The sequence below is a fragment of the Coregonus clupeaformis genome, chromosome 24 (genome assembly GCF_020615455.1).
Source record: "Coregonus clupeaformis isolate EN_2021a chromosome 24, ASM2061545v1, whole genome shotgun sequence".
Classification (NCBI taxonomy): domain Eukaryota; kingdom Metazoa; phylum Chordata; class Actinopteri; order Salmoniformes; family Salmonidae; genus Coregonus; species Coregonus clupeaformis.
This window is the reverse complement of record NC_059215.1, coordinates 11,128,660-11,150,941: the sequence shown is the minus strand read 5'-3', so window position 1 is coordinate 11,150,941 and position 22,282 is coordinate 11,128,660. Positions and strand designations below refer to the sequence as shown.

Below are 22,282 nucleotides of genomic sequence, written 5' to 3'. Positions count from 1 at the left end.
ATGACCTGTTTATTGTCATTGTTAAATCTGGCCAGGGACAACATCTGCTACAACAAACTTTGTTTGTGTGTTTGTGTGATTCTCATTACTTTAGAAATCAGGGTTTGAAATATAAGATCTAAGAACACGTCACTGTGGAATGAGTTGAGATATAATAAATGATAGATAAATAAATGTTGAATTTAGAAACACTTGTAGTGAAGCTAGTTTAAAAAAAAACTGAGAACAGCACGTAAATGCACATAAATATGTAAACAAGTACATAATTTCCTTTCTGAAATGTTACTAATGAGGGGCTACAGTTTACTGCTGTCACAGCATACACCTTTATATATGATGCATCGTCCCAGTTGTCCCTTGAGTGGAGAAAGATTCCTGTGAATTAATGTTCTACAAAGCATCTGTCCACCTCCAGTTCCCTACCCAGCCCACTGTTCCGTCTGTCTCATTATACTGTTTCATTGCTGCTGTAGGACACTGAAGGACATCACCACCGCCACCAATTCAAGTGTTGTATATTCCCTGGAAACCAATCAAGAAAAGCCCAGAAAAAGAATCCCCATGATTCATTTTTATTTTGTTCCATATTTTTCTCTCTGGCTTTTGAGTCACTGGTGAAAGAGGAGCTCCGGCATAAAATCAATGTCCCATTAAAATGTTATGATCAAGAATGGCTTAATAGCTCTGGAACTGATGCTTTTGCTTTTAATATTACCCTATGTTTCGGTAACTCTTACACATAAATATACAACCAGGGCTTCTATATCGGTCCTATTTTCTCTGTCAGTTGATCTGGGCACTAGAATAGAATAATGGTCATATTTCTCACAATAAAAATAAAATAGATTTTGATAGATATTGTATGTTTGTAGCATTGCAGGCCAATTGGTCTCTAGATTATTTGTATAGAAATGATGTTTAACACCAGTGATTTGATGTGGATATGGTGGATCAGTCTGAAATAATTGATTGAAAACAAAGAATCTGTCATATCTGTTATTGATATTATAGCGTAATTCAAATTAGTCAGTATTAGAGAAGATACGACAATATACAGCTTGTTAAAACAATGTATAAATTGAATAGGTTGTCTGATTGCTCACAGAGGCCTTATCAAGGAAATAAAAAACGGACCTGTAGATAACTTGTTTTTATTATCTTATTATCCATTATTGTTATCATAAATTTTAATTGTAGCAGAATAAAATCAACCAAAACACCCCTCAGCAATCATGGCTTAAATTTCTTCACAATTCATTGGAAATAGTAAAGACAGAAAAAAAGATAGAGTTAGAAATAAAGTGGTAAAACTGAATCATTGTTCTGAGGATCATATGGAAGGTTTCAAGCAACCCACCATATGTTGAAGGCTTTTGTTATGGAAATCATAGTTTTTGGCACTTTTCATCATTGCGCAGCCAAGCCGGGCACATAAATAACATAAATAAGGATAAGAACATGGACAAATCTCCCAGTCAGAGTACACAGAGTAGTGGAGTGTTGTTGGTAACCTATGACAGATAGCTTTTCATTAGGACTCTCCCTGATTCACATTCCTACCCACACTGCAGTTGGTACCTGTATTTGTATTCTTTACAGAAGACAACCTAAGCTAAGAGAGCAAACAAGTAAATGTCCACATGCATTGTCATATTATTGCTGTGATATACAGTATACACAAATATATTTACAAAATTGTCAAAGAGGAACAATGTTTTCCCTTCTCAAACTCAGAACAACCGTTTCAGAACTAATTTTCACTTACTTTTCTGCATTTAGTGTTTCTATAAATGTTTGGGACAATATGGCTGCGCAGGCTAATTGGTCTTTTGACCAATCACATCAGATCTTTTCACATTGGATCTTTTTCAGAGCTAGTGAAAAAAAGATCAGAATTGGACTGCCTGTCTAAACTTAGCCTATAAGTTTGATTTTACAATCAAATCAGGATCTGTATTGGAAATACAGTGTGGTTTGGTTGTCATATTGCTCAGAACAAACATGGATCTCACCATCAAGTAGGAGGATAAGATACAAAATAATTTTGGGAAAAGTAACCATTTCCTTCTGAACTCAAAATACTCTACAAATTAAGTATCTGTAAACTACACAAATATTCCACAAGTTGTTTTGGAGAAAGGTGGTTTTTCACAACAAGTCCAGTATGATCGCCAAGCCTATCATGAACCAAGACTACATCTTTAGGATGAAAGAGGTTAATATAGAGTCTGGGGTCATTGTATGGGGGAGTGGTAGTGGTAAAAAGAAGAGGATGGAACAATGGAAGGCAGACAGTTTACTCCATACAGGATTTTAAAGGAGAGATCACCATTATTGTGATTGTGTCATCCATTTAGAATATGCAAATAGCTGACAGTGCATTTGTCTGCTGGTGCTCGACCTTCCCCTTGGAGGTCGCTCACCAACTCAATTACTCTCCCTATCTGCAGTCTGTCTGCAAACACCTGTTATCCTCCCACAAGCCACGGCCTCTACCAATCCCAGTCTAACACATCTCACACACCACTAAACCACACGTCTCATCAAAACCAGTTAGAGAGGGAGAGGGGTTATGATGGAGGTGAGAGGGTAAGGATGGTCTATTATTATTTTACGACAATAACATCAGTCTTTGTGTCATGAAGAGATTTACATGAAAAAGGAATTTGAATAAAACCTTCTCTTGTCAATTGATGGAAGAATATCCATTTATTGACACATTAATTATAATGACATATTTTTAATACATATCATTATCTTGCCGATAGACACCTCATCATTTCAAACCTCTAATCCTAAAAAAACACATGGATTCAATGTAGAGTGATCTGCCAAACAGCTTAATATTGGAAGCAACCGTGATTGTAAAAAAAATCCCTATCATCACAGATGTCCTAAATGGAAAGCACTCTGCATCACCCTGCCTTACACCGGTTGTTTTCAGCCTTCCAACCAAGTGGCAATTTTCTGTTATGGGAAGTGTTGTTTTACATTTTCCTATATACTGTGGGAGATTTTGGAAAACATTCACATTTTCATTTAACTTCTAAGGTCTTTTCAGTGCATATTCCCCTTTCACTGTTAAACCAGACTATATAAACCTATCCAAAGCTCTCTCAGTCTACGTTATAAGGAGTGAAAACACTATCTTACAGATAAATCTGCCAATCTCTCGATTCACGACTTTTCCCTTTTGCATGGCTTTAGTCGCTTGCAGCAATGCTCTGGCAGGGTAATCGGGAGAGCAATTGCTGTCGACACTGTTTTATAATTACTGCATTGCTATTATTATCGCCTTGTTAATCCACTTGGGAAAAAAGCCTTCCCATTGCCATTATCTCCTCTGGCATGATGATTAGGGCTCCTCAGTCCTCCTTCCAACTAACTCAACCTGTCAGGATTCTGGAATACAGCTCTGTGAGTTGTGGAAGAGAAGACAGCTGGTAGAATAGAATGTGTGTCTGTTTAAAAAATAACTGATTCCCCCTATCTTATTCAGAGGGTTGAATAAGGAAGTGTTTGATGTTCTATGTGGGAAATGATTTCATGGGATATCTAATAAAGCATAATAGTAAGGTTTGCTATCTTTGGACAGTATTGCATGACATTATGATCATGAACCCTTCAAGGGTCAATCTTCAGCCAATATGTAGAGGGAGGCAGTTGAGTGAACTCTACTTTGGGAAACAACAAGATGGAGGATTTCTTAACATTTCTTCTTCATCTGTTTCATTTTATTGCCCTAAATCGACTGCAAACAGGACAGCTTTGATTATTATTATACATGTCAATTGCTGTACCAGTGAAGTTATTATTGCTGTGAAACAAATATAATCTGCATTCATCATTTGTTTGAAGTTATGGCTGATACTAGACATTGTTCCTCTTTAAAAAACGAAGTCCCATGGACTCTCTACAGTTTCATGCATATAAACATTTTCTTTGAAGATCAGCAGCATCTTACAAGGTCAATGGAAAGTCATATTTCAACACATGAATAGACAAATACTGTAATGGCATAAATTAATAAATTAATAGATGAATACATTTAGAAACATATAAATAACAAATACATAGATAAATTGACAAATAAATAAATACTTACATAAATAGATCAATAAATACACAATTTACAAGGTAGTGGGATGCTATACATCTAATGGTAGAAAGAACTTTCAGCAACATATTTAAAATAAAATACAAACATTCCTTTGTAACTGAGGGTGCATGTGGTGAGATCATACCTTTTCCTTTTTGAGGTAATACCAGTAAAAGGAGAGGGAGAGCACCTCAGAGCGTGTAATGAACATTGCTTATTACGACTGAGGGAAACAGCACAGAGTGGCAAAGTTCATGCAAGCCACCGCGGTGGAGGAAGAACAGGGATGGTTTCCATTGCTATAGACAGGTCACTGCACAATGCACATGGCACCTATAACAACTGATCGGTACATTTGGTTTGGCTCCCATTGTTGTTATTGGTATACTGTAGTTACCAGTATGATGAAGAGATTGTACTTTGAGTGCCACCGGTATCTTGTGATACCACAACCTGTTCAACAGGTCTCCATAAGAACTCAAAACAACTGCTCTGATGGAACTGACAATGACCGCTAGTTCATGATCCTATTGTACTCAGCTGATGTAGTTTGCCTTAAGGTTTGTTCAATGAGTTTTGCTGGAAGTTTTCTGAATACCCACAGTTACAAAGATGCTTTGCTTTTAAAAATCAAGGAAGAATTGGCACCAAAATGTATAACAAATTCAGTCAGACAATAGAAAAATAACACCCATTGAATTAAAAACATATGTGTGACAAAAAGGGTACTTTTTTTAACTTTAAAATGATTTCCCTCTTTTGCAAATACTGTCAAAGTACACATTTTCATAAAAACTGAATGTTGGCAGTTGCAAAATAATTCAATTCTTAGCAAATAAAAAGCAGCATAGAAATAAAAGAGGTCATTTTTGTCAATAAACAACAAAAGAAAACTGTTACAGTCCTTTTTTAATGTTTTTTTTCTTCGTCATTTTCCCTGTACTTTTTGCTATAAAATATCAGGAATCTAAATATTACTATTGATATCAATATCATTATAGTCATTGATAAAAATTCACATGCCAGGCCTCATATATAATGTCGTGTGCGTGTGTGTGAGCGTGTTTGTGAGTGAGCTAAAAACTAGAGTCTTTATTTGGAGGATGGGTCTTTTGATTGTATGTATCTGTGGATGATTAGCTACTGTGCGGGGGAGAGGGGGAATCCAGCATCTTTTGAAATTGTCTTTGCCATAATCATAACAGTTTTCTTCACATAATCTCAGTGAAAATATTGCTTTCTAAAAAAAGGAAGAAAAAGGCATGGAGGGCAGAGTGAAGGGGGTTATTGGTTGCAGAACCTACAATATAGGGTTCCAAATTCTGCTTCCGTCCTTCTAGTTCCGGCAGCTAGTTCTCAGAGCAGGACTCGTCATCATCTTCGTCCCCGGAACCCTTGAAGCAGGCTGATTCATAGTGCTTGTTCAGGTAGGACTTGAGGGCGAAGGTCTTATTGCAGCGCTTGCATCGGTAGTGCTTGAAGGCAGAGTGGGTTTGCATGTGGGCGCGGAGGTTTGAGCGGTCAGCAAAGGCTTTGCCGCAGTGGGCGCAGGCGAACGGTTTCTCCCCGGTGTGCGAGCGCATGTGGCCCTGCAGGAGCCAGGGCCGGCTGAAGGCCTTGCTGCACACGTCACACTTGTGCTTGAGGTTGTGGGTGAGGATGTGCATTGCCAGCGCCGGCATGGACACATACACTTTGTCGCAGGTGGGACACTGGCGCGCCATCTTGCTATCCAAGCTACGGTGTGTCTGTTTGTGCCTGCTGAGGTTGGACGAGGTGGCGTACGTCTTGCCGCACACGTTGCAAGTGTGGCGGGCTGTGCCAGCGGCCCCTGCCTCCCTGTCCTCTGTGGCATCGGCATTGGAAGCGCCAGAACGACCTCCCTTACGGCCGTCACCGTCTCCCTTCCGCCGCGAGCGCCCGTCGGAGATGAAAAAGGCATCCATTGTGTAGCCCTCGGTCAGGGCCTCCGCCTCGCCACTGTAGAAGCCGCTGTCCGTCATGCCGGACTGGGGGCTGTCGGGGTGCTCCAGGTCAGGGTCACAGTACTCCTCACCCCTGCTGCTCACCTGGGTGTACAGAGGGTCAGAGACGGGCGACGCCATCTTGAGCTCCATCTTCTTCTCCCCCTGACATATAGATGGCGTGATGTAATCCTGGATGTAGCCTGGAGAAAACACACAATAATAGTTACAGTAAGGCAAAACACACACACACACAGAGACAGTGACAGTTAGTCTACAGTAGGCCGGGCGTTGTGGTGGTGGATAAGTGCATTGTGATTATATGATTATCATGGATGATTGCCTCTTGTAAATTATTAAACAATAGCATACACACATACAAAACAAATTGCAATCTCCCCAAATCACACAGTATTTACCACAGGCCTGTGATGCTGCTGCAGAGCACTACTCACAGCATTCACCTTTATTACACAGTTACAGCAAAGATGAGTGGTGGCTGCTAAACACAGATAATTGCTAATTATAGACACCTCTGAAAGAAGGCCCCTCTTATTACTTGAAGTGGTCTCATTGATTAGTCACCCTTTCTTTCACCCAGTGACTTCCTCACTCTAAGGTACTGTATGTCAATCCTCTGTGACTGAAGGTCTATATCTTTGTTTTGTTTGCCCAATTAAGCCTGAACACTCTGAACCATCAGACAGCACACACTGTCTATGGTCTGGAGTGACTGTCCAGGGGATACAGTATTTTGGGATGATAAATCATCAGGAGAGGCCATTAAAACTGAAAAACACATTTTGAAAAAATACTAGAAAGCACTTCAATTGTTTTTGAGTGCTTTATTATTTTGCAGTAGCTTGGCTCTTTCTTTCTAGTAGCTTGGCTACCACCATATACATTCCTTCCTCTCAACAGAATAGCACTTCCAGGATATTTCCAATTTGTCTCACTGGATTATTGACTTATGTTACATTACAGACAGGCCATTTTATTGTCTAGACAATCTTTAATGTATCCCTATATTGTGAGGCAGCCAAGTGGAGCTAAAAGGTTTCCTGGCATGCAGCTAAGTGGAGCTAAACAACACTGAATATTTACTAACGTTAGTCCAGTACATCTACACACTTGTATGCATTTATCTAAACATGTTCCACTTCAATAGCTTACTAACATATAGGACAAACATATGATTCCATTTCCAATATGTGGTGTGAATCCTGCCCTGGGAGAAATATTGCATAACTGAAGAAGAAAAGGCAGATTCCTAAGCATTGTGTGTCGCAAGCGGTGGAAATGAACTATTTACTGTTTTTTAATGAACTTCAAAGTTTCTTGCTGATCAATAGGCCATCATCTGTAAAATAGTACAGCTGTTGGAACACACTGCGTGTGGGGATATAAGATTGAAATAATGCAGGCCAGGGCACAGAATAAAGTGATTGGAGAGGACTACACAACGATAGCCTACTGAACATGGTTGAGTGATGGAAAGGTTAAGCTGAAACGTGATACACAGGATTACCAGCAGAACAAAGTGGCTGTAGTGTTAAAGCTCGCTGAAGTGCATTCAGGAATCAGCTCATTAGAAAATCAATTTTTAAGTGCTCTCTTAGAATGCTGTCTCCATTCCCAAGGGTTCCCACTCAGAGACCATTCCTTGTCAAAGTCATTACCATGATGCTATAGGACTGGGAGACTGGGATCTTATAGGAAGGCAAGGGTGCTATTTGGTCAAAAGCACCAACCTTTTGTTGACTAGCCTATATAGATAACAACTCATGATATTTCTTCCTCTCCTGATATAACTTCTAAAGGTAATAGTCATTCTTACTTCATAGGCTATTTCAAGTTTAATAATACCTTGTTTCTTTTTCTTCTAACATCTAAAATGAAACACTATCTCACTGAATATGCAGTACCGTAAAGAGAGCAGAGGAAAATAGCCAAACATACTGTATACAGCAACAGATTGTTATTGAAACACATAGACATCTTGTTTTTTATTCCCCTGATTAATTGCACATGTGTAACAGGTTTAAATTACTTAAGGTCAGACAGAGAGTTCATTTTTGTGGCTGAACTAATGCTGTATTAACCTTTGCAGTACAGCGACTCATTCCTCTAATGCAAATCAAGCATGTTATTAATGGACTCACTCTCCCACCCTCCTTCTTTGTTGTTCGACAGACACTTCAAGTCAAATGTCTCCACAATGGGGAAAGCGCTGACGCCAGGCGTTTCAACAATGTTGGGATTTCTCTGGGATTTCATTGAGCAGACAAGAAGGGTTATTTTGTCTGCATACAATGGTAGTGTTGGTACTAATGCAATAATCCATAATATATAATTTTTTCCCCCATCAAAATGCTTATTTCGTTCTCAAAGGAAGAGGAATAGTGTTTATCAATGACAGAACAACAGAGACTGAGACTAACATCTTTATTAAGGATTTACATTTCAACCACATAATTTATGCAAAGAAGTAATGTTTTTTGCAATGAATCTGATTCCATAACTTTATCGTAACTGCATTTGTGTTTATAAAATGTAAATAAAACAGAAGTTAATTTATCCTCATACTCTATTGTAAAAATATATATATTTAGTTAAACTGACCATTCACTAGCCATAATTTGTTAATAACAACAACACTGTTCAAACATGTGTTTTTGTTCTTGGTTGCTGCTGCTGCTAATCTAAAATCACTGGATAATAGCATTATGTGATGTGACTGAATAACAAGTGATCATTTTACGTTCACAGGTTGATCTGAACTGTAAAGCTATCTGCTTATTGCCAAGACAAAATAACAAAGAGAGACAGACAGACATCTGGCATCCTAAATATGGCCACAAAATGGGAGCGAGCTTAAACCTGACTGACTGAAAGTGAAGGACGTCTCTCTCTAGCTTTGACTGGACAGGGGCTTAGCATGCGGCCCAGTCCTACTGTTGCCCACTGTGCAGCTATGGACCCTTTCTTCTATGTTAACTGTATACCCCTAGTCACGTGGCCCCACGTCAATGCTGCCCGAAGCATTTTTCCTCCTTTTTCCTCCTTCTCTCTCTCTCTCCTCCTCGCTCCCCCTCTACCCCAGCTAACCCACCTCCCCCGGCAGTACTGTACAGTGCGTTGATGTCTCTTGTGGCGGCGATAGGCCTGCATGGATGAAACTCCACCCCTGCTAGTTTTCAAACGCCCGGAAGGAGGAGACTCAAGGACAATAACAGCTAAGGACAAATGTATCATCCAGCACTTATCTTTCATTTTCATACATTTCTCAGATCGCACAAATACTGGAAAGTGACAGCCTGCATGATTCAAGCACACCTTAATTTGTGCACGTAATACAAATTCATAGGAACACATGTCTAAATGCAAGAAGCACGTTTTGCTCCACCATTTGCATAAGCCGATCCTCTGCTGTGACCTGAATTGTGTCTGCCTATCATCAGAGTCAAAAAACAAAAGTCTGGGAGCAGGATGGGGGTGGGCAGGGGGTGCTGGAGAGGATTATTTGGGATACGGATGCAAAATCAGCCGGATTTATGTAACGTCTGTTATTAATTTATGCAGACAACAGGCATGTCAATGGATGAAGAACCACTTACAAATACACAATCAAAAGATAATTCCAACTGTGTTTACTGTATTGATGTCATGGGGCATTCTTATTCTGGAATCAACAACTGAACCTGGTTCTCCAAAGGGAGCAGTGGTGCTACAGTAGCACACCCTAGACAACGGCAGGCAGGACGCGAATGTGCTGTGTGCTGTGCTGTGCAGAGGCATGCAAACTCACCATTCTCACTGAGACGAACACCCAAACTGGTCACAGAGTCAGTGAGGGAGCGTGTGAAAGGAGTGAACGAGTCGTCCAGGTGGTGATGGTGATTAGAGAAATCATCAAGCTTGATTTTCTTCACCAAAAACGAACGGGGCATGTTTCAAAGAATAAAAAACACACAGAGCTGAGAATCACGCATTAAGAGAAAAGAAAATACCCCCAAAGAAATCAGCAAACAGGCAGAGCTGGAGCTAGCTGACAGTAGTAGTAATCCTTGTGTTAAACGAAAAGGCAACCTCTAAAAAACAGAAGAGATGGAAAGAAAATGGAAACCAGTGGAGAACAACGTTGGTAAACAATGCTGTGTGTTACTCTATGGCTCCAACAGCTTTCCAAAAAATACAATAAAATTATTTGGTTCAGCACTGGATAGCTCCTGTGATGCACCAGGCTTAAAGGACCAGAGAGAAAGAGAAGAGAGAGACAGGGAGAGACAGAGAGAGAGCGTGGAGGAGGGAGGAGAGAGCGAGAGAGAGAGAGAGACCATCAGACTAGCTGAGATCAGCTCTCTCTCCAGCCTTTATATGGGGCACAGGCAGTGGAAGATCAGGTGGTGCTGCGAAATGGAGCTGCTTAGCTTTAATCCATCAAATGTCCCCGGGGACACACATCAAATTACTACTGAACCGTCTGTGCATTCGTTCGCACACAGACAGAGGAGAAAGAACACACCCAGACCCCCCCACACACATACACACTGCCCCCACTACTACCACTGCCCCTCTCTCGTCCGTCCCTCCCCCTTCTTCTGCTCCATGCTCAATGGAGGAGTACAAGAGGTGGATTGAGACAATGGAGACATGGAGGAGAGCACATTCAGTGTCCTGTCCCCCATTGTTTTCAGATGAAGTGGCACAGTTTATGTTTTCCTTGTTGCAGGAACTACTTTGCTCCTCCTCATCCTGTCCTCTCTGTTACCTCAGACTACCCCTCACCATTCAAAACTATCCCTAGCTGGGACAAAAGTAGACATATCTTACAGTACTGAAAACACACTGCACACACACATACAGATGTAGGATCTTAATTTGAGCTAGTTTGCTACAGCACGAAAATAATTCTGAAGCAACAGGAAATGTGAATTATTATGTGGATTACAATTAATGAACATTTTTGTAGGGGTTGATTCAAGTCTGAAATTTCAAAGTGGAAATTACAAACTTCACAAGCCTTTTTAAACCTCAAAAACACTACAAGGTCTCCTGCAACAGGGTGATTCATATTAAGATCCTACATCTGTACTGTACAATTCCACAATTCAAATTTTCCTCAATGATTCCCTATGAGAAAATGTTTGAATTGAAAATGGAATTTTAGTTTACTTCCTGAATTGGCTGAAATTTAATGGAATTTACCCCAACCCTGACACATACACACTGTAGTTTCATTATAGTGATTTCAGCACTGTTTATCTGCTTATCCATGGATGCAATAGCGTTTTGGCAAAATCTCTAGCATCTCCCTGACGGTGCGGCACATGCATGAAAATTAATTACCTGTTTAATTAATTACATATTTTTGATTAGAATGAAATGTAAAATTAGACTCACATTTAGATTGATTTGGGTTGATAACATTAAAACATAGCAGGCAGCAAATGCTCCGATGTCTACATATTCTGTAATATTTGTTACTTAGAAATATTGAACAGATTTAAATGTCAGAATGCTGCCAGAAGGTGTCAATGTATCTGACAAATATACATCGGAGACTGTAGGAATCTTACATAACGAGACTTGATTGATCACTTGTAGGACACTGAGACGTTTTTTACTGTATGTCAGTTAGGCATATGAACTCTCGACATTCTCAATAATCAATCAGGAAAACCATGCACAACAATGCTGTGTTGCTGCTGGATCATACAGCAAAAAAATGTGTCATGCTGCGGTGATACAGTAGCAATGCTACGGATGAATTTAATGCTGAATTGACAGTCATAAATTGGAAGTAACAATTTTATAAGGGTGCTGCGGCGTGCTTCAACAATTTGGACATGCTCTAAGAAACTTGTTACAGCCAAGTTCTGTTATGTAGTCTAGGGAGGATCAGAAATGGAGAAAGATGGAGAAAACACAGTGCATCATGCTATTAATGATTTCCTAAAGTTTTTTAAAAATTTTGTTTTGTTTACCCGTCCTCTAGCTTGACTCTGCTGTCTGAACTGAGCTCAACCTTGGGCAGAGGACCTTCTTATTCTTCTGCTTTCTGTACAGTGCAGTGGAGCACAGCCAGGGCACACCTCTCCGCTTCAGACATGGCACGCAGACATTAATATTTCAAACATATAAAGATGACACTCAGAAGAAACATTGAGGCACAGATAGCAACTCAACTTAATGGAGGAAGGAAACCATCATTGAGAAAGAAGCATTCTCAGCACCTACTGTGTCAGCACTCCCAGTGCTATTGCCCTACATTTAAGTGGTTTTACCGTGTTATATTTGTTTTATTCATATGGTTGTGTGTTAACTTTTTTGTCTGAGCATTTGAGTAATTGACTAAATATTTTCACAAGATACACAGTATTCAACCCATAGTAATTCTATAATTTACTGTGTTCTATTTAATTATATGATTCAACAATTCACTAATCCACAGACTTGATGAATCCACGTACTTTATTAATTATCCTGATTTGAGACCAACAAGTGACAGTTACAGGTGACAAGTTACAGGTTGCCCCTTCCTCACCCCTCTCCTCTGCCCTGAGTTCCAGCCCCCTCAGACTCACTCTGACATCTGGTCACTGCCTTGGGACGGGTGTTGCTATGGTGACATCCCCTCTGGGCTAGTGGGAGTAGGATGGCTCTACCCTCCCCGGTAGTAGGGGAAGGGGCTTGGGCTGTATCCACCGTCTGGTCAGAGGGGGAGGCAGCGACACTATCTCAACCTCATTAACATACTGTACGGCCTCAGAGGGCTGTGGAAAGTTGGCCAGCTGAATGGAGGCACATTTCTTGGGTTTCTTATTCTTCAAGGCAATTCCTCCACTAGGGATGCTGTGCAAACTGCAAAAGGAGGACGTAAGGCCGTTCCGCAGGTTCCAACAACTCTATTTCTATTGCCTCAATTTACAAACATGTAAAGCAATTAAATCACTTCATTTACGTTCAAGCTAATTCATCTTGTTAATTTCTGTAGAAATCAAGGATTTCTGTTGAATGGAGAGAAAATACATCTCTTAATTTCTCTGAAACAGCTATTCATTTGTAAAGGTAGTGGTGCCTAAGGAGTCCAGGACACAGCCCATAGCGTCACTTATGATGTTACCATGAGTGTTTGGAGCAAGGTAGTGAGTCCATTAGGCACAATCATTTATAATTCACCTCTATTTTCCATACTGGGTCAGTGGTGCAACAAGCCAACATCCCCTCATACTGTTTTATTATGGAGGCTCTGTCATGTACTGGATCAGATTGTGTTGTGTTGTTTTATAATAAACATTCTATACTCTACAGTCACTACAGGATCTTATTTTGAGAACGTTTGCTACAGCAGGAAAATAATCCTGCAGCAATAGGAGATGTGAATTATTATCTGGATAATTATAATTAAAGGACATTTTTTGTAGGGGTTGCTAAATTTTTCGTTAGGGCAAATCAAGTCTGACATTTTAAAGTGGACTTTTCTCAGCAAGTGGAAAATTCTCAGCAACAAAAGAGTGATCAAATTAAGATCCTACATCATGAAAAAGAATGTAATTTTTTTTATATACACTACCAGTCAAAAGTTTGGACACATCTACTCATTCAAGGGTTTTTCTTTATTTTTACTATTTTTTACATTGTAGAATAATAGTGAAGACATCAAAACTATGAAATAATACATATGGAATCATGTAGTAACCAAAAAAGTGTTAAACAAATCAAAATATATCATATATTTCAGATTCTTCAAATAGCCACCCTTTGCCTTGATGAGAGCTTTGCACACTCTTGGCATTCTCTCAACCAGCTTCATGAGGTAGTCACAGTGAATGCATTTCAATTAACAGGTGTGCCTTCTTAAAAGTTAATATGTGGAATTTATTTCCTTCTTAATGCGTTTGAGCCAATCAGTTGTGTTGTGACAAGGTAGGGGGGTATACAGAAGATAGCCCTATTTGGTAAAAGACCAAGTCCATATTATGGCAAGAACAGCTCAAATGACAGTCCATCATTTCTCTTAAGGTCAATCAATATGGAACATTTGAACGTTTCTTCAAGTGCAGTCGCAAAAACCATATTGCGCTATGATGAAACTGGCTCTCATGAGGACCGCCACAGGAATGGAAGGCCCAGATTTATCTCTGCTGCAGAGGATAAGTTCATTAGAGTTACCAGCCTCAGAAATTGCAGCCCAAATAAATGCTTCACAGAGTACAAGTAACAGACACATCTCAACATCAACTGTTCAGAGGGGACTGTGTGAATCAGGCCTTCATGGTCAAATTGCTGCAAAGAAACCACTACTAAAGGACACCAATAATAAGAAGAGACCTGCTTGGGCCAAGAAACACGAGCAATGGACATTAGGAAATTTGTCCTTTGGTCTGGAGTCCAAATTGGACATTTTTGGTTCCAACCGCTGTGTCTTTGTGAGACGCAGTGTGGATGAACGGATGATCTCCGCATGTGTAGTCCCACCGTAAAGCATGGAGGAGGAGGTGTTATGGTGTGAGGGTGCTTTGCTGGTGACACTGTCTGTGATTTATTTAGAATTCAAGGCACACTTATCCAGCATGGCTACCACAGCATTCTGCAGCGATACGCCATCCCATCTGGTTTGGGCTTAGTGGGACTTTTTGTTTTTCAACAGGACAATGACCCAACACACCTCCAGGCTGTGTAAAGGCTATTTTACCAAGAAGGGGAGTGATGGAGTGCTGCATCAGATGACCTGGCCTATACAATCCCCCGACCTCAACCCAATTGAGATGGTTTGGGATGAGTCGGATGGCAGAGTGAAGGAAAAGGAGCCAACAAGTGCTCAGCATATGTGGGAACTCCTTCAAGACTGTTGGAAAAGCATTCCAGGTGAAGCTGGTTGAGAGAATGCCAAGAGTGTGCAAAGCTGTCATCAAGGCAAAGGGTGGCTACTTTGAAGAATTTCAAATATAAAATATATTTTGATTTGTTTAACACTTTTTTGGGTACTACATGATTCCATATGTGTTATTTCATAGTTTTGATGTCTTCACTATTATTATGCAATGTAGAAAATAGTAAAAATAAAGAAAAACCCTTGAATGAGTAGGTGTGTCCAAACTTTTGACTGGTACTGTATATAAAAAAGATCCTAGATATGTATATGCGCACAAAGATAAGTGACATAATAAATAATTGATAAGTGACTCACCAGTGTCTGGGACTGGTTAGATCAGGATTACAGTTTATCCAACAATATCACACACAGAGAGAATGATGAATGATGTTGTCTCGGGTGGTGAGAAAATAAATAAATAAACCCAGACTACATCAAACGAATAAATAATTGTTATATATAGCGCTCTACAATGCAATACAAACCCTTTCTTCTGCTGTAAACAGACACTGATCAGCCCTAGCAAAGAGAAGAAGGTCGAGGAGACAATATTTCTTACTTTATTGAGGACTCCCAGCTCAACATAAAGGGAGTGAATGGGCTTTAACAGCTTCCACTGCCACACCACTGTATATCAAATGCAAGTTGGCAGATAGTTCACTATATCACTCATGCCCTATTTGGCTTGTGTCTGCCTGTTGTCCTGTGTGTGTGTCTCTGTGTGTGTGCTCGATTTTGTTGTCCACAGGCAACTGTACAATAAGTGGGGCAATTAAGTGAGAAAGGCAGAAAGAAACTAATATGTTCCTATCTCTCTTTGGCGGGTGAGATAATTTATGCTAATAACATCTCCACCAGCTCCAGTCTGCCTAAAGATGATAGCAGACCCTTCATTCTCCCTCTGAACAATCCTTTTCATCCTGTTTCTCAACACCTTGCAAGAAGACAGCTGCATGGAAATGAATTAATATCTCTCAGACAGAGCACAGACAGAATTGGCTGTTCCTCACCTATCAATATATAATGGTAACTCTTACTTACACTCACTCATACTGTGAACCCCTTTTGTAGTTTGGAAAGGAAGGAGTACTTAATGGATGCATAAACATGAATAACAACACATACCCAGTGATATTTGGAAGATTAGAAGCATTTTGGATATAAATGATACAACAAACACAGCCCAAGGTGTGATCAAACATAGATGGAAAGCAATTGTTTTGCAGTGAATAAAAATCTCCTCCTCTGTCCTATTGTCTCTGAGCACTTGTTCCTTATTTAGCCTGCTGCATGTTTACAACCTAGCTGCATGTTTACAACCTAGCTGCATGTTTACAACCTAGCTGCATGTTTATAACATAGCTGCATGTTTACAACCTAGCTGCATGTTTACAACCTAGCTGCATGTTTACAACATAGCTGCATGTTTACAACCTAGCTGCATGTTTACAACCTCTTTCTCTCCCTCTTTCTCCCTCTTCCTCTCTTTCTTCTACTCCCCCTCTCTATCCCTCCCCCATCTCTCCCCTCTCTTTCCCTCCCCCTCTTCCCCCCTTTCTCTCCCTCCCCCTCCCCCTCTCTCTAACCCTCCCCCATCTCCCCCTCTCTCTCTCTCCCTCCCCTCTCTCTATCCCTACCCCATCTCCCCCCTCTCTCTCCCCCCCATCTCCCCCCCTCTCTCTCCCTCCCCCCTCTCTCTCGCTCTCCCACCCCACACTCACAGTCTGTTATTTTGCCTCAACAGCCTCTATCAGAGAGAACCCAACCCAGGAGCATATGAGACTATTTAATATGATGAAAGAATTATGTTTCTTAATACCATTAAAGCTGCAGCTCAGTACACAGTTCTAGTGGGATAAATTCCTTTATCATATTGTGGATGAGGAGGGAATAACTGGCCGTGCAGAGCAGGGTTCTTCCATAATGGCAGATCAATAAATAACACTGGTGAAAGTAGGAGCAATAAAGAATATGCAATCTACAACATATGGGAGGTAGCTAGCCATCCACAACCACGCACAGTAAGGAACTCTGTTATTGTCATCCTCTGAAACAAATGTGCTATTAACTTCCAAGGATAAGGTCTTAAAGAGTACTGGGGGAAAAGAATGGACAGCATGATGAGAAAGTTATTTTCTAAATGTCATCTTTTCAAATAGCTGTAATTGTGAATGGAGAGATGCTTGGATTGGACTTAATATAATAGATCTGATTGTTCGTCTCCATCCCAAATAAGTCATTATTATTCATAAACATTTCCTTAAAGGCAAACCTAATTAACCCAGTACTTTCCAAAGAAGAAGCACCCTGGTGCCATAAAAAAAAATCTAAAGACCTTAATTTGTATTCATATCAACCGCTTTCCTTTCTATAGTGATAATTAAATATGAATTATAATAGTAATCATCGCACCTTGCTCTAAGTTATCTCTAAATGATTGTTCCAGTAATCTTATTCTAAATTAATTGGGTTAATTAATCATGAACAGTCCCTCCCCCACTTCCCCTCCTCCATTCCCAAAAAGGCATTGCAGGTTTTTTCATATTATGTTCCATGGAGAAGGTCATGCCACTGGATAATAGACTGTCGCTTTCAATTTGTACCCCAACCCCAAAATAGGAGCAACTGCATTAGTGTGATGCTCTCAGTCTGATTGAAATTAGACAACAAATGAGAATATTTGCATATATGCAGCATGGATGAAGTTGATTGGCTCAATAGACTAAACACAGACCCCTAGATGTTTATTGTGTAGCAAGTCCAAAAGAAGTTTTCATTCCAGTTGCTCATTTGTCTGTGTGAGCAACACCTGTTTGCTTTAGGGGATTAACAAACACTTGTTACCAAAAACGGAGCCCTTTCATTAATAAAATGAAGGAATCTGCAACCAAGCTAAAATAAAATCATCAGGCGACATTGAACCAGACGTCTTTTTTCTCCTCTTATGTGTTTCCCTTCCCACCTGCTTGTCAGCAAAGGTGAGGATCAATTTCCCCAGGATTAGGCGGCCTGTGGAAAATGATTGCTTTTTCTAATATTTAGCAAAAAACATAATATTTCCTGTGGTCTTTGTTACTCTCAACATTTTCTCAAATGAGCAAAACACAGGCGAGCAGCATTGCTGCCTTTGCGATCTTCACCTTGGGACCAGTCATCATTTGCATATATATTGAGAGCATACGTTTTTGGTTTATAATAGTCACCATTCTGGGATGGGGGTGGAAGGTGGGGGCGGGTAGCAGGCATTCTGTTATGAGGCCCCCCACTGGGCACAGATGTCATTTCAACATCTAGTTTTGATTTACATTTGGTTGAGTTGTCAACTAACGTGAATTCAATGTGATTCTTTTTTTTTATGTCACCATGTCATTGGATTTAGGTTCAAATCTGGGTGAAAAAAATATGAAATTCCCTTAAATTTATGACTTTAAAAAAACATATCCAATCAGTTTTCCATGTTGATTCAACGTCATCACATATACTTTTTTTGTAACATGGAAACAACGTTGATTCAACCAGTTTATGCCCAGTGGGCCTTGTCCGTAAACAATGCTGAGAGACAGGCAGGCGATAATCATGGTGCTAGGAGATCCTGACACTCTTTTGCTGCAAACTCTCTTCAATCCCAAAAGATACAGAGATCTGTAATGACGAGATGCTTCCCACTGGGCACACACTGGTTGAATCAACGTTGTTTCCACGTAATTTCAATTAAATGTTGAACATTGAACCAATGTGGAATAGATGTTAAATTGTCGTCTGTGCCCAGTGGGTTGTGTCTCTGCCTTAACAATGGGAATCATTGTCCACAGAGCGGAACGGCGGTCGTTATTTAAATACGTTTTTGAATATTCGATGAGGGGTGTTGACGTCAACTGCCTGTATTCAATGGAGAGTGAGATGCTAGCCTCATGAATATGCATAGTCCGTCTCAAATTTCAACAGGGACAACTCCGATGTAAAGTGTTTTTTCTCAAACTTGCTGGGATGTCACGTGCATTACATATCACTACACTCATAACAACCTAAGCATTATGAAACTTCTATTAGATCAAATAAGCCTCATGTATCAAAATAGCATTTAATTTTCGTCTTGACTAAATTCGACACTCTCTCATTGCCCCCCATAAAAAACTCCTCACTTGCTTAATAATTAATGATCTGCTTAACGTGGACAGATTTTGGGCGGAGTAAACCCTCTTTCTTCGCCTCTTCCTCGCTGGCTACAGATGCTACCACAAGACAAAGACCCATTAGGGGAGAGTCGGGTAAGTTAAGCCAATGGGGTAAGTTGAGCCATCCTTGTTTCTAGGAAACGATACACAACATTTATCATTTGACCAAAAATTTAGGAAGAGGTCATCATTTCATGGAGTCTGTGAAGGAAAAAAACACATGGAAAAAGTAGTAAGCAATTAGATCCCAAAAACAGATTTTCACCAAGTCAAATTAATTTATTGTGTTTAGAGGTTTCATGATGCTTGTATCTAAACCAAAGTAGATCATTTTAAGATTGTTCTATACATCAGTTGGGGTCCCTATAAGCTTCAATATGAGTTCCTAAACCTAGCATGAAAGTGCATCCTTGTAGCTGTGTGGGCTAATATAGTCAAAATGTTTGCCTTGGGGTAAGTTGAGCCAATGGTTGAGCCAATGGCAAGTTGAACAAATTGAAGTTTTTTGTTTTTTTTCAGGCGTAATGCAATGCATGCAAGAGACTGGCCTGTGTCAAAAGTGTTTAAAAAAGTACAAAGTGTTTGTTAGGTGTTAAGTCTGTGTTAAAATATGCTTAAAATGATTAAAAGACCAAAAAGCGATTGTGATTGTGTTGAATTGTGTTTGGGAAATAAAGATAGACATGGTTTTTAAAAGGTAGTGGTAATATTGTATTTCATTCAGTACAGAAATGTGTAGGCTTAACTTACCCTGTCCCGAGGCTCAACTCACCCCATACCCGGGATAAGTTGTGCCAAGAGACCACTTTTTATAGCTATATTCATTCATCCACATTGCATTAAAGGTCATACCATTTTATGATGTATATTCATAATTCATGGTTTATTTGTGTACCTGTAGACTACTGTACATAACATTCTACATTACAGATAAAGTTACATTCTTTCCTTTGAAATGTGTGCAACCATACATGTTTTGCAGTGCACATCGGTAAGTGGGTGTGTGCATTCATAGGCCTACATTTGTGTATTTGAGCGCATTTCAAAGGGCATGCAGCTTTTCTGCAGACACACACAGACGAAGCAGCTGGCAGTCAGAGTGGAGGCATGGCTGTGTTCACTGTGTTGCTGCCTGGAAGCGTGTTCAAGTTGACACCCTTACAGAAGGCCGTGGCTCCTAGGTCACCCTTTATGTAGGGTGCATAAAAGCTGCCTCCCTCCCGTCTGCTGTCTGCTCCATCCAGAACGGCTGTAGAGCAGATTGAACAACACAAGAAACGATATGTAGGAGTTCAGTCTCCATAAATCACTTTCACATTTATGTCAGATATATCCATTTTATAACTTTGCTCTTGTAGTGGGAAAGTGGTGTAGAAGCGTCACTGCCTGTTGAAGCTATACTGTCTATTTGAAGATTTCCTTGTATTCTTCCTTTTTTAACAGATGAGCGATTCAAATATTTGTGACACATTTTCATATTCACTCAACACAATCCACTCCACTGTTGGATATGTTATTCTAGAATCTGACCAATCAACACCAATGGCTGCCCAAATGAGGAAGTACAATAGTTCTGTATAATTGCCTGATACATTAATCAGGTAAGACACCTGTCAAAAGGCAACATTCTCTGTGGAACCACCTCCCTCCCAATGGGCCTGTTCTGAAGGACTGGGTTGGTATTGGTAATGACAACTCCCTAAGTCTGTCCCCTCAGGGTTAGGGATGAGAGAGAGCACCATACATCCAGTCCTCTCCTCCAATCCATCCCTATTAAGATAATGCATCAAACAGACATTTTAATTTGAAGTTCATTTTCTCCTCAAGGGTTTGTAAATGTCTGTGAGAGATGAAACAGATAACTTTTCATTTGCAACATTGAATGGCCATTGGTATTATTTTTCTGTATTTGTTCATTCTGACGTATATCATTTCACTCAGGCATTGTTGATGCCTTTTGGATAGATTCCATTTAAATACTGCAGTCAATAACGGTTCTCTCCTTTTGGACTTATTGGTGAACCACAGCAATATATTTTTCAATAGTAACGTCATCATGAATTAGGACATGTAGCAAAGCACTAGATCACAATCTCCTTGGACATAAGAGTTTATGTAAGGCTATAGCCAAGTTGTTTCAGAATTTCTATCTTATGTACAGATGTAGGATTTTAATTTGATCATTCTTTTGTTGCTGAGAACTTTCCTGGATGGAAGGAAACGCAAACTTGCAGTGCATTTAAGTTTTAAAAAGGCATCTAAAGTATGTAATTTCCACTTTGAAATTTCAGACTTGATTTGCCCTAATGAAAAATGTATCAACCCCTACAAAAATGTCCATTAATTATAATCCACATAATTATACAAATTTCCTGTTGATGCAGGATTATTTTCCTGCTGTAGAAAACTGGCTCAAATTAAGATCCTACATCTGTATGATTGCACAGAAGTGGCCATAAGTTTACAGTGGCTTGCGAAAGTATTCACCCCTCTTGGCATTTTTCCTATTTTGTTGCCTTACAACCTGGAATTAAAATGGATTTTTGGGGGGTTTGTATCATTTGATTTACACAACATGCCTACCACTTTGAAGATGCAAAACTGCTCCAGCTCCTTCAAGTTGGATGGGTTCCGCCGGTGTACAGCAATCTTTATGTCATTCCACAGATTCTCAATTGGATTGAGGTCTGGGTTTTGACTAGGCCATTCCAAGATATTTAAATATTTCCCCTTAAACCACTCAAGTGTTGCTTTAGCAGTATGCTTAGGGTCATTGTCCTGCTGGAAGTTGAACCTCCGTCCCAGTCTCAAATCTCTGGAAGACTGAAACAGGTTTCCCTCAAGAATTTCCCTGTATTTAGTGCCATCCATCATTCCTTCAATTCTGACCAGTTTCCCAGTCCCTGCCAATGAAAAACATCCCCACAACATGATGCTGCCACCACCATGCTTCACTGTGGGGATGGTGATCTCGGGGTGATCAGAGGTGTTGGGTTTGCGCCAGACATAGCGTTTTCCTTGATGGCCAAAAAGCTCAATTTTAGTCTCATCTGACCAGAGTACCTTCTTCCATATGTTTGGGGAGTCTCCCACATGCCTTTTTTTCTTTAAGCAATGGCAAGGTAATTGGTTGCACCAGATCTTATTTAGGGGCTTCATAGCACCA

General features: G+C 40.1%; 1 protein-coding gene across 1 annotated transcript; it reads right to left on the bottom strand.

Annotated features, from left to right (window-relative positions):
• Nucleotides 1-982: 982 nt before the first annotated feature.
• Nucleotides 983-10,414, bottom strand: LOC121538048 (transcriptional repressor scratch 2-like). The gene is made up of 2 exons (XM_041845790.2): nt 9,872-10,414; nt 983-6,266 (listed from the first exon to the last, which is right to left on the bottom strand). The coding sequence occupies exons 1-2, from the start codon at nt 10,011-10,013 to the stop codon at nt 5,449-5,451; spliced, it is 960 nt and encodes a 319-aa protein (XP_041701724.1). The 5' UTR covers nt 10,014-10,414; the 3' UTR covers nt 983-5,448.
• Between the last annotated feature and the right edge of the window lie 11,868 nt (nt 10,415-22,282).

What these genes read in the sequence shown, in the direction of transcription:
- LOC121538048 (XM_041845790.2), bottom strand. Translation starts at nt 10,013, where the DNA reads ATGCCCCGTTCGTTTTTGGTGAAGAAAATCAAGCTTGATGATTTCTCT. An exon ending in TGTTCGTCTCAGTGAGAATG is followed by an intron (nt 6,267 to 9,871) that starts GTGAGTTTGCAT and finishes TGTTTTCTCCAG; the next exon opens with GCTACATCCAGGATTACATC.